General features: G+C 33.9%; 2 protein-coding genes across 2 annotated transcripts; one reads left to right on the plus strand and one right to left on the minus strand.

The window, feature by feature from the left end:
• Positions 1–1,215: 1,215 nt before the first annotated feature.
• On the minus strand, positions 1,216–4,364 carry PrBP (Prenyl-binding protein). Its single transcript, XM_073086133.1, has 5 exons — positions 4,135–4,364; positions 3,554–3,585; positions 3,100–3,251; positions 2,403–2,539; positions 1,216–2,063 (listed from the first exon to the last, which is right to left on the minus strand). The coding sequence occupies exons 1-5, from the start codon at positions 4,203–4,205 to the stop codon at positions 1,982–1,984; spliced, it is 474 nt and encodes a 157-aa protein (XP_072942234.1). The 5' UTR covers positions 4,206–4,364; the 3' UTR covers positions 1,216–1,981.
• Positions 4,365–5,012: 648 nt separating this feature from the next.
• Positions 5,013–15,852, plus strand: Ube3a (ubiquitin protein ligase E3A). The gene is made up of 16 exons (XM_073086134.1): positions 5,013–5,251; positions 5,487–5,694; positions 6,568–6,698; positions 7,122–7,294; positions 7,912–8,094; positions 8,533–8,648; positions 9,021–9,237; positions 9,705–9,874; positions 10,325–10,493; positions 10,842–10,976; positions 11,875–12,077; positions 12,937–13,118; positions 13,635–13,803; positions 14,110–14,277; positions 14,591–14,746; positions 15,385–15,852. Exons 1-16 carry the CDS (start codon positions 5,217–5,219, stop codon positions 15,721–15,723), a joined length of 2,754 nt encoding a protein of 917 aa, XP_072942235.1. The 5' UTR covers positions 5,013–5,216; the 3' UTR covers positions 15,724–15,852.
• Positions 15,853–16,004: the final 152 nt, after the last annotated feature.

Below are 16,004 nucleotides of genomic sequence, written 5' to 3' on the forward strand. Positions count from 1 at the left end.
CATCGGTTACAAACTAAATATTTTCTAAATAAAATTCTACTTAACACTTATATGAGAAAACACGCATAATAAAAATTACATAAGAAAGGTTAAATTAAGGTCCTGTACTTTACTAAAGTACACAGTATTTTCATACATTATGACAAATTCGTAAATAAATATCTTAAAACATAACAAAAATATTAAGGTACTTAAGATAATAACGCAAAACTTTTATAATCTGTAAGTTGGCTTTTCATACATATTTAGTAAAAACTGATTGAGAAAAATATTCTTACTTAGTGAAAGAAATTAAGTCTACAAAAAATGCACCGTTGATTTTGTTATAGTGTTTATATAAGTTAGTAGTTACACTAAACTTTATGTTACGACAATTATAATACGCTACACAATTGGACCTTTACAAGGGACTATAAATAAAACTAATTGGATAAAGTTATTCAATTAAATTAAACACTTTTAATAATAGTACCGTGTACACGCAACAGCGACATCTGTTGGTAAACATTGAAAGCGTGTAGCCGGCTGGTAGCTCATAAGACTCATTTGCTATTTCAAACGTTATTTTCGTGAAATATCATTAAATATCTTAAAAACTAGGACAAGCACTAGTAACTTTAGTGAGAATTGTGCGAATGCTTTTGGGCAGTGCAATTTAGTAGTTCAATTTGCTTATTAGAATCAACCACAAATCCGATGACATGTTCGTGTATTGTAATAATAATCTTAACTATTTGGTTTTATATTACAAAAAAAGTGAAACACGACCAATGTAATTTTGGTTGTACAACCTTTTTGGACTTTAAATGGCCAAATTGACACATGTAATGGATACACTATTTATAAAGAGCTACTACAGGCAACCATTCTCAAGTAGATATTTTCCTAATTACTTTCCTCTAGAGATTTTACACTAATCCTTAATTCTCTCAATACAAACCTTACGACCCATGCCTACACTTCACTCTTTATTAATCACAGTTTTCAATATTCTTCCTATCTTTTCTTAAAATGCATACAACTTCTCCATGCTCAAGATAGTGTATAAAAATTATCCTCAAGTGAGATGTATATTTAATTAAGCATGGACGCCATTTATAGATTACAACCATACTATTATACTAATACTATGTAATTCACATAGTTATCACAGGGGAATTTCTATTCCAATTATTTACTTATAACGCCAAATTGATTCTAATGATGACATGATATTTTTATGACTAAATTATGGTGAATAATAAAATAACTTTTAAACATGTTTAGTACTCCCATAATGCATGCAATGGCAACACATCTGTGATAAATTTTCAAAAAAAATCTAATTGAAATTCGATAGGATGCCGTACTCAGCACCACCCAATTACTAATTAAACCTACATTGTTATATTAATAATATAAATAATACATAATGATATACAACTTACTTATTACCAACAATGATTTTGTGCAAAAATCTATTTGATACAAGCTTTAGTAGAAAAAAATAATTTTAATCTAATTGCCATATAGAAATATATATTTAAGTTAGAAACTACAAAACCAGATGATGATGACTTTTGAAAATATTTTTAATATAATTGACAATAGGATGGGGTAAGTAATATTTTCACTACAAAGAGATATAGGTTCATTCATATACTTTAAGAAAAGGTGAATTGTAACCACAAGTATATAAATAAATACGTAACACTTATAATGTATTAGAGATAAGTAACTATTGACTAGATTTTATTATTATCAAATTTCTAATTACCCCTACTTTTAAACAAACAAGTCTTTGCAGGAATGTTGTTGAATTTTTAATTAATAAAAAATGTTTAAAAACGCCTTTCAATTAAAATTTGGGATTAAAAAAAAATAAAAATCTCAGGGGTAAAATACTTTTGAATGCAATAGTCTAAAAATGCGTCGACTGTAGATAAAACCAGTGTAATTAGATAATTTTCATTTAAATGCAATTTTGGGAATTAAGTTACATTTAAACATAGAAAAGTCTCACACGAGAAGTTGTTATCAGCAAATCACCATCGAAGAATTTAGTCTCAATCACCACATTGCCACTGAAAAAAATTTAATGCATTAAAACTGGAAATTTGGTAATATTTACAAGGTGAAAGCAAATTATCAGTTAAGTTTTTAATTATTTTTAACTTGCCTATAAAACCTAAACACAGCACTTCTTAAAAAATAGTTCATGTCAATAAAAGGTAACTTAAATAACTAACTAACTAAATAAGGTAAAGTAAATAACTATGGTCATTTCTGAACTTTTTAAAGTCACTTTGGAACTTTCTAAAAATTAAGATAACTAACTTTCATATATACGGGACAGTATGCTGTTGTCCATACAATTATTGCCTCAGATTACTAGATCATTGCTCTATGCATTTGATACATACTTGAGAACGTTAGCTGGCATCATCTGAGATTCAGGAGCAGATTCAATGACCGACTGCCAGGTATTAGTGGAGTGGGCAATCACGTAACCAAACTCAAAGAACCATTCCTCCAAGCAACGTCCTTTAAAGAGTACTTTCTGAAAAGACAACAAAACTGAGTGAGAATTTTACAATAGTTTTATAGGCATCATATATTACGTTATCTGCTAATAAATAAAATTGAGGCCTGTATAAACATGGTGAGTATTACACGTCCCCAGAAGATTACATCTAAAATTTTAGTACTGAATAATGTCTGTGTATGATTTTAGTTGCCCATTTATAAATAAAGCACTACTGCAAACCATCATGTATAATAAAAATAAATCAATTTCAAGTTTTAACTATGACTGGCTTGTCACAAGTTAATAATAGTAAAAATAATGCTTACTCAAGTATTAATTTTTATACTAAATTTTTACACAAGATGTCAACATTCATACCCCTATACACTAGATTAGTGAGGAATAATTTAGGATTGTAAGTTATTAGCTGCACTATAAGTTGAAATGTTAGAATCACTCATAAGTTCATATCTGTGAAATTACTCTTCATACTTGAAATTAGCACAAAAATTATAATATCCTACATCTTCTTTCCCCTTCTCACAAATTCAACAAGAACAGAAATATTATTTACACCTCAAAACAAATATTACCTGTTCAAGACGGAACCTGTCCATAGACTCAACAGAGCTGAAGTTCATCTCACGAGAGACCACACGACACTTGAGAATGCGTTTCGGCACCCGTGCCTCGTGTTCCACATCAGGGTTGGACATATCCTCATTGTTCTGCCACAACACCTTACCTGGATTGGTATTATAAAATTGAAATTATTATTTATTGTCTATGTTAGATTGAAGGCACTACTACCACACATATTCTTGCTTTATAAAAACAATGTTCAATGCTACTGTGTTCTGGTTTGAAAGGTGTGTTAAAGATACATTGCACCTTAGTTTTTAGGCATTTTTAACGCATCAATGGATGACTTTAAGGAGGACTCAAATTGTGTCTGGAGTTATTTATTATTAGCAAAAGGATTCCTAGCTGGTATTACTAATAATGTGTTATCATGAAAACTTATAGAAAGCAAATTTCATATCTCACCAGAGTCGGCATCTCGAAGATTCATCCAATTCCTGTTTATAGTCTTGTTAAGGTGCTATTATACAATACAAATATACAACTGATACAATACAAGATACAAATAAAGGAATAAACCATTTATACTAATTTGATTTATTGAAATTTCTCATACTTGACACATTAATGACAAAGATTACACAAATTATTTTATAGCTCCCATTTACCATACCGACAATATTTTAATTATGACACAAACACAGTAATATATTTCAGAGTTTCATGAATGGAGTATTTGGATTTTAGTGTACCCATGGTCATAATGTAAATTTGGCCATGCATGTATAACTTAGTTCGAGGACAATTTCACAGGAAGACTCTACTGTTATCTCGTGAATTTAGTCCCTTACTTGCCTTCTACACCAAATATTGAATAATTACTTCTTTTCGACGCTAACACCACATGGCTATTGTAAGATTCATTCTGAATATTAAAGAGTAAAATCATATATTATATGGGTAGGGTTATTGAAATAAGGCATATTAAAAGCATAATAAAAGTTGGTGTTTCGTGTAAAATTAAATAATACTTCTGAAAAGGATACACTTGAAACCCTTCGCAGATCGTTTTCACGCGCTCTTGTTTAGCTTGCTCAGTCGGTAACACGTCCGTCATGTTGTTGTTTGATGAAGCAATGCTACCTAAAAATCTCACTTTTCTTTAATTCAACTTCAATTTTGATCTCGCCTCTCTTAAAATCGCATAAATTTAATAAAATCAAATTAAGTAGGTATGCATCAAGCTGTAATTTCAAGAATATGACACTACAATTTGACAAATGACAGATACAAGTGCACATTTTTTTTAATATAGTGTTTCACGGCCTTGGCTTGTTGCCTTTCAGCCAAACTTTATTAATTTATGTTTATGATTATTTTCTAAACTCACAAGTGCACAACAGAAATTACATAGACTATTTAAATACCTCAGAATATATATTAGGTATTTCAAGTCTAAGGGCGTCATGGCTTTAAACAGCAGCTCTCCGTAATCCTTTTTATACGGCGCTGCTTTATTCTTTTCGTGCATTTAAGGGACATCTAGGCATGAATCAAACTGCTCCAACACCAATAAGATGAAAGATGTCTATTCATTTTGGATCTCCAAGTAAATATTAAAGCACAGAAGATTAAAGGAATGCATAAAGTTTAACAACTAGCCATTTATTTCCCGAATTTTACTTATTTAATTTCCAATACTGTTATGTTAACAGCTTACTTATTTTATCTGACTAAAAATCTCACAGGTTTTACTGAAGTGTGTACGTAGCCTTAACATTTTATTTTATGACCTAATAGATATTATTTTGAAACAAATCTTACTTTCTTTTAGTATAATATAATGTAATACATTATAAAACTTAAATTGTTAATTTATTTTCTATCTAATATTTTTAGTAAGAAAATGAAAAAATATTGCGTAGAACTAGAACGTAATCGCCGAGTTCAAAATGGTTGACAGATTGCAGAAAAGAACAATCGGTGGTGTTTTTTGTGTACCTGCTTGTATTGTTTTATAAAAACATTGTACCAAAATTGGATTATCAGCTAATGTTTCTATTAATCGGCTTGCATTTATGTTGCTCATTGGTTAGAAGTCGATAAGTTTTGGAAACCATTAATTTCTATGAACTCAAAAGGCGAAAGTGACGAAGCTTCAAGGTAATATTATTTGTCGTCAAGAAAAACGACTATTTTCACTTTTTATATGTACGTCACAATAATAATTAAGGGGATCCTTGAATGAGTTGAAAAACGTTAAATAGTGGATGCAATAGTAGAATGTGATGCGTAATTAAAAACAAAGGTATGACGTTGAGGTTAGGCATTACTTGCTATTTTTTATTTTTGTTTTGTTGTGAAAATTAAAAATCTAGGGTTATTTTGGGTGTTGCAGGGGGAGCGAAGCGTCATCGTCAAATAGTGATACAGCCCCGAGCAATAAGGAAAATAGTCCAGGTTTATGTACAGGAGCAGGATCAACCACAGCAGACAGAATGAAGCGCGCCGCAGCTAAGCAGCTTATCGAAAGATATTTTTATCAGTTGTTGGATGGCTGTGGTAACCCTAATTGCGACAACAGATATTGTGCCTCCAGTGGAGAGGTATGTGTCGCCTGCCTTATTATATATGCCCTCTACTATACATTGAAAGTCATTAGTGACCTATTCATTTTCTTCGTATTCAAAGTCATTACTAATAGCACACTTATCAGATTTTAAAATTATAAATGCAATTTTTCATTCATAATTATTTTAGTCATTCTTGTTTTTTGTGTGAAGAAAATTCAATTATTTTGGTATATTGCCTTGTTTTTAACAACTTTTTGACTACTTTTACTTTACTTTTTGATCACAATTTGAAACCAAGTAATTCTTATTAGAATTTCTTCACTAATTTACATGTAACTTTTAAAAATAAATAAATAGTTTATCGGAATTTCAATTCATAACATTGTTAGTATCTATGAGTAATGCCTATCTATTTTTTAAATCGAAAGTCTTGTATTATTGAATATTTTAATAGATTTAAGACATTTAAAACTGATTTTCGCAAGGTACAATATTAAATGTTTATGTAAATATCCTGTAACATCTGTGATGTTATTTATCTTTTTGTTTTTCCAATGTGTCTCCAATATTAAATTGCTACTGTTATAATATCTAAGTAGTTAGATATTATAACAGTAAATGTTAGTTGTAACATTTACTGTAGTCACAACAATAGTGTACTTAGGACTACATATATATGTCAGTTTTTTAATAAGGAAGTATGTATAGTTGTATGTATCACTTCATATTTGTGTAATTGTATTAACATGTTTGAGAGTTTTAATGTAAATCTTTATTCATATTTCTCCAAAGTAACATTTTCTTAAAATATTATTTGTTTAGAGAATTTTTAAGATGTAGTTATTACGATTCCAAAGAATATGATATTCTCCAATACTTTGGTCCTAATATTGTGACATGTTATAGGCTAGAAATTTAACACCAAATGAAGCTGCAGCTGAGGCCATTAAGTTGTTTTATAAGGAAGCCAGATTGTGCGACAGCCTCCCAAACAAAGTACCTCGCACAGAGGCCAGTACTTGTGATTCTAGTGCCAGGTATGAACCCAGTATAATTGTGGCTCTAATATGTTCACAGTTAATTTTTAAAGGTAATATAATTGTGAATGAAATTTATTTTGTGCTTGAAATTGGTGTAGCCACAATTCAACTGCTATTAAGCAGTAGTATGAAGAGTTAATGAGCGGTAATTTACAATGTCTGCTAATGTAGGCATACATAAATGAGATATACCCAATTAATCCTTGATGAGGTAACATATATCAGGTAGAATTCATACTCATTTGCAAATGCAGATTGTATATGTATGTCCCAATAGAGATCTTACCATTAAAGTAACATATTTTATTGGTATTCTTCAATTATATAGACATATTTGTGTTTTATTTATTTCTATAGGGTAAAGCATCTCATTCTAACATTGTTGATGATGTATTGTGATGTAGTTATTACAAATTCCAGTGCAACATGTACAGAAACAAATACAAAGGATAAAGCAAGTAAAAAGGATAAGAGAACAGAATCACCATCGTCCAGTACATCCCCATCACAAGAGAACAAGGCAGAGGAGACAAACGCAGAAACTAGTCAAAATGTATCTCAGCATGATGATTACAGAAGTCTTAGGCATAATAGTATGTAACTTTGGCTTTTTTATTTGTTTGGTTTTTCGGTTTTAGGGTTCAGTAATCAAATGACATAAAACGGAACTCTCATAATTTCATTCGGTCTCTCCCTATTTTTCCTTATTCACTCTGCTACATATGCATATGTATGCTCTGAGTGTTTTGACGCTTTATAGTCGATATTGCGCACTTAAGTATGGGCAATTTTTGAACGAATTTGAAAAATCTGGAAAATTTTTAGTTTCATTATATAATATTTTTTAGATATAAGGTTTCAGTTATACTAAACATTTTTTGCATAAGGATATGCTTAATATGCCAATTCATAGTTTTAATTTCTTAATTACCCTATTAAATTAATGAGAGATCATTAAGACAATATGTTGTGAACATTAGATAATCATTGGTAAATTTGAAGTCTTATTTGTACAATTGATAATGGACAAGTTGCTCAAATAATTGTGCATTACCTTAAAACTAACTACAACCAGTGTCACTGACACTGATTTGCTGTGAACAAGTTATTTTAGTTAAAATGAGTGATAAAGATATATCGATGGAGTTAAAGAAAAAAATAGAATGGTTAATAGAAACTTTAGATGATTTACTACTATCTCTACTTCTAGATGGTGCACCGTTAACAGAAGAGAGGATGTATCAGTTGTGTGATGAGTGTCTCAGTAGCAAAAACCTTAAACCCCTTATGAGGGCCCTTGGTGAAGCCTTCACGCAACCAGCTATATTAGCGAGGTGTTTTCAAGGCAAAATACCGGATGAGAGCAGTAATTGTGATAAAAAGAAAAAATGTGGTAAGATTTATTTTTATAAGTTTGAAGTGTTTAAAGTGAGAAAGTTATGAGGCATAAGTGATCTTTGCCACCCACCAGATTAATCAGAAAATCACAGATGCAATGTCGATTCTAAGACCTAAGGAGGTCTTAGAATCGACATTGCATCTGTGATTATATATGAAAGCTTTATGCTATAAATAACTCCCTGGTTGAAACATACTGGTTTTATGTCATTTTTTAATATTATCCTAAATTGCTAAACAGCCTTTTCACTTTTGCAATATATTTTTTGGCAGCAACAACATTATTGATATGTGGTCTGTTGCTCACACAGAAGACAATGGTCTTCAATGGTTTGCCCATGTAGCGCTTTTGTAGCACTTAGATTTCGGACGTTTTTAAGTGCTGATCGAAGTAGTAAGTGATTTAATGTAAACAAATTTACAACACTTTCAGAGAAAGAGTCTGAAGCAATGTGTTCCTCGAGTGATCCTGACAAGGATGTAGATAGCATTTCGGGGCCCGGCTTAGATGTATCATCTTGTCGCAGGGCTTTACAGTACCTTTCCAAAGTATGTATGAAAACATTTTTTACATTCATAATCTGTTAATATTCCATGTAATGTAAACAAACAACCTAGACCCAAACTTAGAACTCAGATCTAAATTCACCATCAAGTTGATTCTTTGACTTATGTAATATTTTCAACTATAAAATCTACTGCATTATTGCTAAATTTAATAACAATAGCATAATGAATCTTATAAATGAGTGCCAGGTATACAAAGATGAGCACTCATTTAGACCCATCTGTTCAATCTCCTTAACTTGCCTTTCAATAATGCAGAGTGCATTATATCACATCATTAAATGACAATTATGTTGCCAAGGATAAATAAAACAAAATTTGCTAACTAATTTTACATGAACATATATTTAACAGGTGCCATCAGAATACTACAGTTCAGCTTTAGTCACAGCGTTAACAACGCTAGCGGAACATCTAGAGATAGATCTGAGAATAACAAAGAAGATTAGTATGGACGATGCGGTCAATTGTTTCGTCATAGCGTTTGAGGTGCCTGATCTCGGTTGCAGTGACTACTTGGAGATAGCTTTACCAGCTCTATGTCATGCTGCCGAACATCTTCCCTTAAAAGGTGAGATGAGAATTTATTACAATATTAATGGTTTATTCTCATTACAGTCATTATATTGAACTTACACTTCTTTAGGCACACCATGAGAGTGAAAAGTAATGGTGAAACAATTTTTGTAATGGAAATGGTTATGTTGGAGTGTAACATTACATTATTCATTTTTATGTATAGACATGATACAACATGATTCGAATGAAATATAATATGTGTACTCATTATATTGTAATGTATTAACACATGATACATGCCTTTTTTTATTAATTACATTACAGAAGTGTAACTTATTACTTGTGTAAATACTATACAATATTTTGACAGGCATGTTTCATTTCTGCGCGCGTGTGTTACGGTACATATAAAAGCGCCAATACACAAATTATTGATGAATATTTTTTTGTCTGGCACGGCACGTGTCTGACACGCTCAATGTCTGTAAATTAAAAACAAACCCATAACATGTCCACCAGGCCAAGCGAAGTTAGCGCGCGTATGGGCGTACGAGTGCAAGGACAGCCTGCGGCACATCCTGGAGACGCTGCAGCAGCTCATCACGCTGAGGGTCATCTCCACGAACTACACGCGCGACTTCCAGGTGCAGGACGACGAAAGTGTCACCATGGCTACCAAGCTCATGAAGGTAATGGTTTTTTAGGAGTCATTAGAAGGAGGTGGAACCCTTTGTGGTTCGACTCCACCGCCACACCTATTTTTGCCTCATAACAGCAGTGTTAAACGCTGCTGTAATTTAACCCAGATAATATTAGTTGCCTACTTGAGGTCAGCCACAGATGCGCCGCTACCCCTGATTAGTAAGAACGCACACTGATCACAGGCAACACTACTGTTATATTCAAATTAATTATTAAATAGTAAATAAGTGTGAGTTCATAGTGTTTCTTGTCCGTTTAACAATTGTAGATTACGCGTTACGTTTTTTACGTGTCAGTTTTAGTTTCTATTTCACTCTGGTGCATACTCTATTTCTTGTGCTTACAGTGGCACAATATTTTAACTTGATGAATTTAGTTGAGATAAATGTTAATCACAACAATATCTATTAATATATTTTCATCTTTTTGTCGAACAGATCGTGTACTACGCGAACATGCTGGCCGGTGTGATGGAACCGAACTCGCTGCGAGAGGAGCCGATAGTGATAGCGAACCAGTTTGATCCCCTCGGCGACGCGCTGGACCATCTCTATCCATTATCCTCCTTGAAGAACACCAAGCACGCGCAACCGGATGATCCTTTAGGTAAGGTAGTATATTTGACATTATTTATTAATTCACGAATTCTAATAAACTATATGTGTATTAAAATCAATGGAATTAATATTTAAGAGTTGTTTCGTTTAGTAAATGTAAGAAAATAGGTTTATTTGCCAAAATTCAACTAATGAGTCACCATCATTCACAGAAAGTTCAGAGTTTAATCCTTGGTCAAAAGCTCTTTTTTGTATTTAGTAGATGTGTATGTCCACAACACTGACATTATAATAAAATATTTTCAAAATTTTCTGAAACATTTATATTATTCTTATACATTGATCATACCATTTTGTGCTGTCAACCATAACTAACATTTATAATTATTGTTTTCAGCAATTGAACTGAATATAAATGTATTAGATGCAAGAAAGCCATACCTACCATTTGAAGAATTCTACAATGAACCACTCAGTGATGCTATAGAGATGGAAACAGACTTCACTAACTACAAAACTGAGTTAAGTAATGGTGAGTAATGATGTTCAATACATTACATTAATACATAACAATATTTAAAAAGCAATATTTGGCGTCTTTGGATTAACTATTAGTCTTTAATGCTAACAACTGGTATTGACGTTATATGCCCGTTATTGATATTCGATCTCTGCAAGTTTTGCCTACAAAAGATCAACATTTAACAACTACGTACTAGTGTCGTCAAATTTAAATCTTTGGTAAGCAAAATTTCGATAGACTGATTATTAATAACTGGTGTTATGTACCTCTGAAATCACTTAAGAGAAATAGTACTCACTTCCATTGGGTCTTCCATCCAATATTCCACTTTACCCGGACTTTGCTAATCTTTAATAGATTACGTATTACGCATTTATTAATTATCGCATTTAAACAAACATTTTGTATATCACATTGTAGGTAAAAATTCGCGTTCCTCAAATACCCGTTCATCCTAACCTTCACGACAAAATTGCTAGGGCTGTACTACGAGAACCGCATCCGCATGTACACGGAGCGGCGCGTGTCGTTAGATACTATGCATGCATTTATTAATTATTGTGTATAACAAATGTTTTGTATATTACGTTCATCATCATCATCATTAATCATCAACCCACTGCTGGGCACGGGTCTCCTCTCAGAATGAGAAGGATTAGGCCATAGTCCATCGCGCTGGCCAAGTGCGTATTGGTAGACATCACATACATTTGAGTTTTTTTTTATTTTTTTATAAATCTCTCAGGTATGCAGGTTTCCTCACGATGTTTTCTTTCACCGTTTAACTACTGATAATTAATTTCTAATACGCACATAACTTTGAAAAATCTGAGGTGCGTGCCTGGGATTTGAACCTCGGACCCCTCGATCGAGAGGCCGAGTTTTTAACCACTATATTACGTTGCAGGTAAGAAATTCGCGTTCCTCAAGTACCCGTTCATCCTGACGGCGGCGACCAAGTCGCTGGGGCTGTACTACGAGAACCGCATCCGCATGTACTCGGAGCGGCGCGTGTCGCTGCTGCACGCCGTGGTGGGCGCCGCGCCCTCCATGCCCTTCCTCCGCCTCAAGGTGCGCAGGTCGCATATCATCGATGATGCGCTTGTTGAGGTGAGACTTTTTTATATTTTATTTTCTTTTTTTAGTCTGTGTTCTTGTACTCATTGTGTACGTACTGCAGTGAGTGCATGAGCATGCAGTCCACCTGATGGTAAGTGGCTCCTGTCGATCATGGGCATCTGTAATCAACCCCAGATAAGATTAGTTTCTTACTGGAGGTCGGCCACAGGTGCGCCGCTACCCTAGAGGATTAAGCTGGAACTGAAGTATGTCTCCCTTACCACATCCTTCAAAATAACACAGCAGCATTCAACACTGCTGTTATGAGGGAGAAATTAGTATGGTAGAACCAAGGTTCTACCATTTGCAAACCCTGATGATAAGTGATCACTTCCACCCATGTGTGTAAATGTTCGTAAAATAGTAATTCGTAACTATTAAATCCATATCTATCCATAAATATCAACGTTTTTACCTGACGCTGGTCATAAATACATTGACAATCATAATATGGTCTAAGGTATATGTAAGTCATATGTAAGTTAGTTAGCATTCCACTGTAATGTAGAATTGTTTCACGTTAAAAATAGCTCTATCTGCACATCTGGTATATCTATTTTTATATTACACAGTATAATTCGACCACGGAGATACGCGGTTGAACCATACTGATTATACAGGGTGAATTTTTCAAATAGTCCTTCAAGGCTAAATCCGAATTTTTTGCTAATCCATATAGTTTCGGATTCGGCCCTCAAGGCCTATTTTTACAGGTATATTTTGAAGTCAGTCAAAAGAGGTATTAGAGGTATTACTTTGAGGGAAGTCTGTAGTTAAGCTGGATTAATTGGGTCAGATCCATAGGGTCTGATAACATGCATCCGACCTCACAATTTTGTTTATGTTGCAGTTGGAAATGGTAGCAATGCAACGTGCCCTCGATCTAAAGAAGCAACTAGTGGTGGAGTTTGAAGGCGAGCAGGGCGTGGACGAGGGCGGCGTTAGTAAGGAGTTCTTCCAGCTCATCGTGGAAGAGATCTTTAACCCCGACTATGGCATGTTCACGTATCAGCCGGATTCTCATACTATGTGGTACGTATTGCATGTTTCATAGAAATAGATGTAGCGGTGCCACAAATGTAAACTACATACACAACAACATTAATCCAATAATGATTTTATTTCCTTCAAAAATTAACCTAATTAAATCTCTATCTCCATGAAAGAAGTAGTGTAATATAATGACATAAATGGAATATGACGTTCACACACAGAGTAATTGAAAAATCCTGCATTAATTTTATTTTACCTATTGTAACCTTTTTTTAGACCGTTTTTTTTGTGTTTACGAGGAGGAACCTTCAAAAGGTACCCGGTGTCTTGGGAGCGACGCAAAACTTTTTTTATACCTAGAATATATTCTACACGACATTCCAATGCAGATTCTCAATTGTTATGTATGTAATTTCAAAATATTGTCAGTCCTTACTTTATCAGTCTACAAATATTGATATGGAAAATGCATCCTGAATAGTTTTTAAAATACTGATATTGCTGAGTGAAAAAATGTATAATTTTATTAATACCCCAAATGTGTCTTCATTTTAGGTTCAATCCTACGTCGTTCGAAACGGAAGCTCAATTCACGCTGATCGGCATTGTGCTCGGTCTAGCGATCTACAATAATGTGATATTGGCGGTCAATTTCCCTATGGTTGTGTACAGAAAGCTTATGGGCAAGAAGGGTTCCTTTGAAGACTTGGCTGATTGGAATCCAGTAAGTTTATGTATCCGTTAATTATAATTTCATATTATTAACTGTATATGTTATTTTAAATTAAATAACCTGTTTTTAACTGACCGGCTTAATTAGAAATCTAACAGTATAGCTAAACTCATTATTCTTTTATGGGAAGATATTCTGTCCCTGAGATGGTTAGTGGGCCATTTGTGTTGAAAAAATAGCCAATTAGGCCTATATGAAACCTATATGGAATATTCCCACATAAACATTGCTAGCACAAGGCCAACTTATAGCCAAAATATGTTATGTTATACTAATACTTTGTTTAAATTTTTTCAGGATCTATATAATGGTTTAAAAGACATGTTACAATATAATGAAGATGATTTGCAAGAAGCATATTATCAAACGTTCAGGATAGGATACAGGGATGTTTTCGGAAATAATATATTCCATGATTTAAAACAAAATGGAGACAGCATATTTGTAACGCAGGATAATAAAAAGGTAAGTGTTTTTAGAAAAATCTCGTCTTGTATTTGAAAATGTGAAAATTATATTTTCGAAGTTACATGATCCAATGTCTTTGGTATGCGGTAGTCAATTAATTTATTGTGTCTAGTTTGGAGGGTTAAGACACTATATAAATATATAATTTGTAAACTAACAAACGATATCCATACACGAATTCTAGCAAAGCCATGATCTATATTCCTGAGTTATGCAAAAAAAGTTCTCAGATGGTTCCTTACTCTAAGCGAGGACAGAAATTAATGTTGATAATAAAGACTAAATGTTTCAACGTGCTTCTTGATTTCAGGAGTTCGCAGAGCTGTACGCGGACTTCCTGTTGAACTCGTCGGTGGCCACCCAGTTCGCGGCCTTCCGCCGCGGCTTCGTCATGGTCACAGATGAAAGCCAGCTCGGCGCGCTCTTCCGCCCCGAGGAAGTCGAGACACTCGTCTGCGGCAGCAAGGTACTAACCACTATAATGCGACTGGTTAACTCGGTTCTCAAGTGAGACGATCGACGGGTAAGGGTGTGACGATAAATGGCTAGCTATACTCTCGCCCCCACGCCTCTATTTCCGCCGCAGGCGAAGACTGACTTATGTGGTCGCTCTATAGTGTTGAACTATCGATACGTTCTGTATTGATGTTTAACACGTTCAAAGCCAATACGATTTTGTTAATTCCTTCTGTGGTGCCGCCTATACTATATACTAATTTAAATGGACTCGCCCGGCGAGTCGCCAGTACATGAACGAAATTTATGTTGACTCGCGAGGAGAGCCGTTGGCACTGAACGTCTTAATAGTAAGACTATTAATATATCGAACCAATCGATAGAATTTATCCATCGCAGGTTGGCTAATGGTATCGACAGTTGTCAATAATATCAATAGGTTTATAAAATTATCGATAACCTCATTAGTATCAATTTCTCATAAGGAATACTATCAATGATATTGTTACGAATTTGAGTTTTATTGTCGATAGTTAATATGTACGTAACTAGGCATCCATAGGGCGAGTGACCACTTACTACCAGGTGGACGGCCCGTCAGTATGTTCCCTTAAATTTATTAACAAAATCTTGCCGTTTTCATTCCAGAACTTCGATTTCAACGAGCTGGAAAAGTCAACAGAATACGACGGCGGTTTCACGGCTGAGTCGCAAACAATAAAAGACTTTTGGAGCATCGTGCACAGCTTATCATTAGAGGACAAGAGGAAGCTATTGCAGTTCACCACAGGCTCTGACAGAGTTCCCGTTGGAGGGTTAAGTAATCTGAAGTTAGTCATAGCGAGGAACGGTCCGGACTGTGATCGCCTGCCCACAGCGCACACTTGCTTCAACGTGCTACTCTTACCAGAGTATGATACTAAGGAGAAACTCGAAGACAGACTGATGAAAGCCATTAGCTACTCGAAAGGCTTCGGAATGCTTTAATGTCCACCCCGCTTGTAGTCCACACACCTATATGTAATGTAAATGAAATGCCTATTGTTGTAAATGAGCCATTATTGATGGCGACTTCTTTGTAACATTATGAATAAAAGTTTTGTTTTATTTATACAATGCTTGATTTTTATTACAGTAAATGTGTTAGTTATCATTATGAAGTATTTATTGTCCTACCGCTGAACACAAGAATGAGAAGCACACAACTTTTTGAGATATTTCAAGCATGTGGGTTTTTCTTCATGTTTTCAATTATAGTCCGCGCCAAA

Source organism: Epargyreus clarus, unplaced genomic scaffold, assembly GCF_041222505.1.
Source record: "Epargyreus clarus isolate Ecla_fem2 unplaced genomic scaffold, WU_Ecla_fem_2.2 ptg000023l, whole genome shotgun sequence".
Lineage (NCBI taxonomy): Eukaryota > Metazoa > Arthropoda > Insecta > Lepidoptera > Hesperiidae > Epargyreus > Epargyreus clarus.

Excerpts from the sequence above, each read along its gene's own strand:
- PrBP (XM_073086133.1), bottom strand. The coding sequence starts at position 4,205 with ATGACGGACGTGTTACCGACTGAGCAAGCTAAACAAGAGCGCGTGAAA. Across the intron at positions 3,252-3,553 it reads TCTTCGAGATGCCGACTCTG|GTAAGGTGTTGTGGCAGAAC; the intron begins GTGAGATATGAA and ends ATACCAATCCAG. Across the intron at positions 2,540-3,099 it reads ACAGGTTCCGTCTTGAACAG|AAAGTACTCTTTAAAGGACG; the intron begins GTAATATTTGTT and ends TTGTCTTTTCAG.
- Ube3a (XM_073086134.1), top strand. The coding sequence starts at position 5,217 with ATGAACTCAAAAGGCGAAAGTGACGAAGCTTCAAG. Across the intron at positions 5,252-5,486 it reads GAAAGTGACGAAGCTTCAAG|GGGGAGCGAAGCGTCATCGT; the intron begins GTAATATTATTT and ends TGGGTGTTGCAG. Across the intron at positions 10,494-10,841 it reads GCAACCGGATGATCCTTTAG|CAATTGAACTGAATATAAAT; the intron begins GTAAGGTAGTAT and ends TATTGTTTTCAG.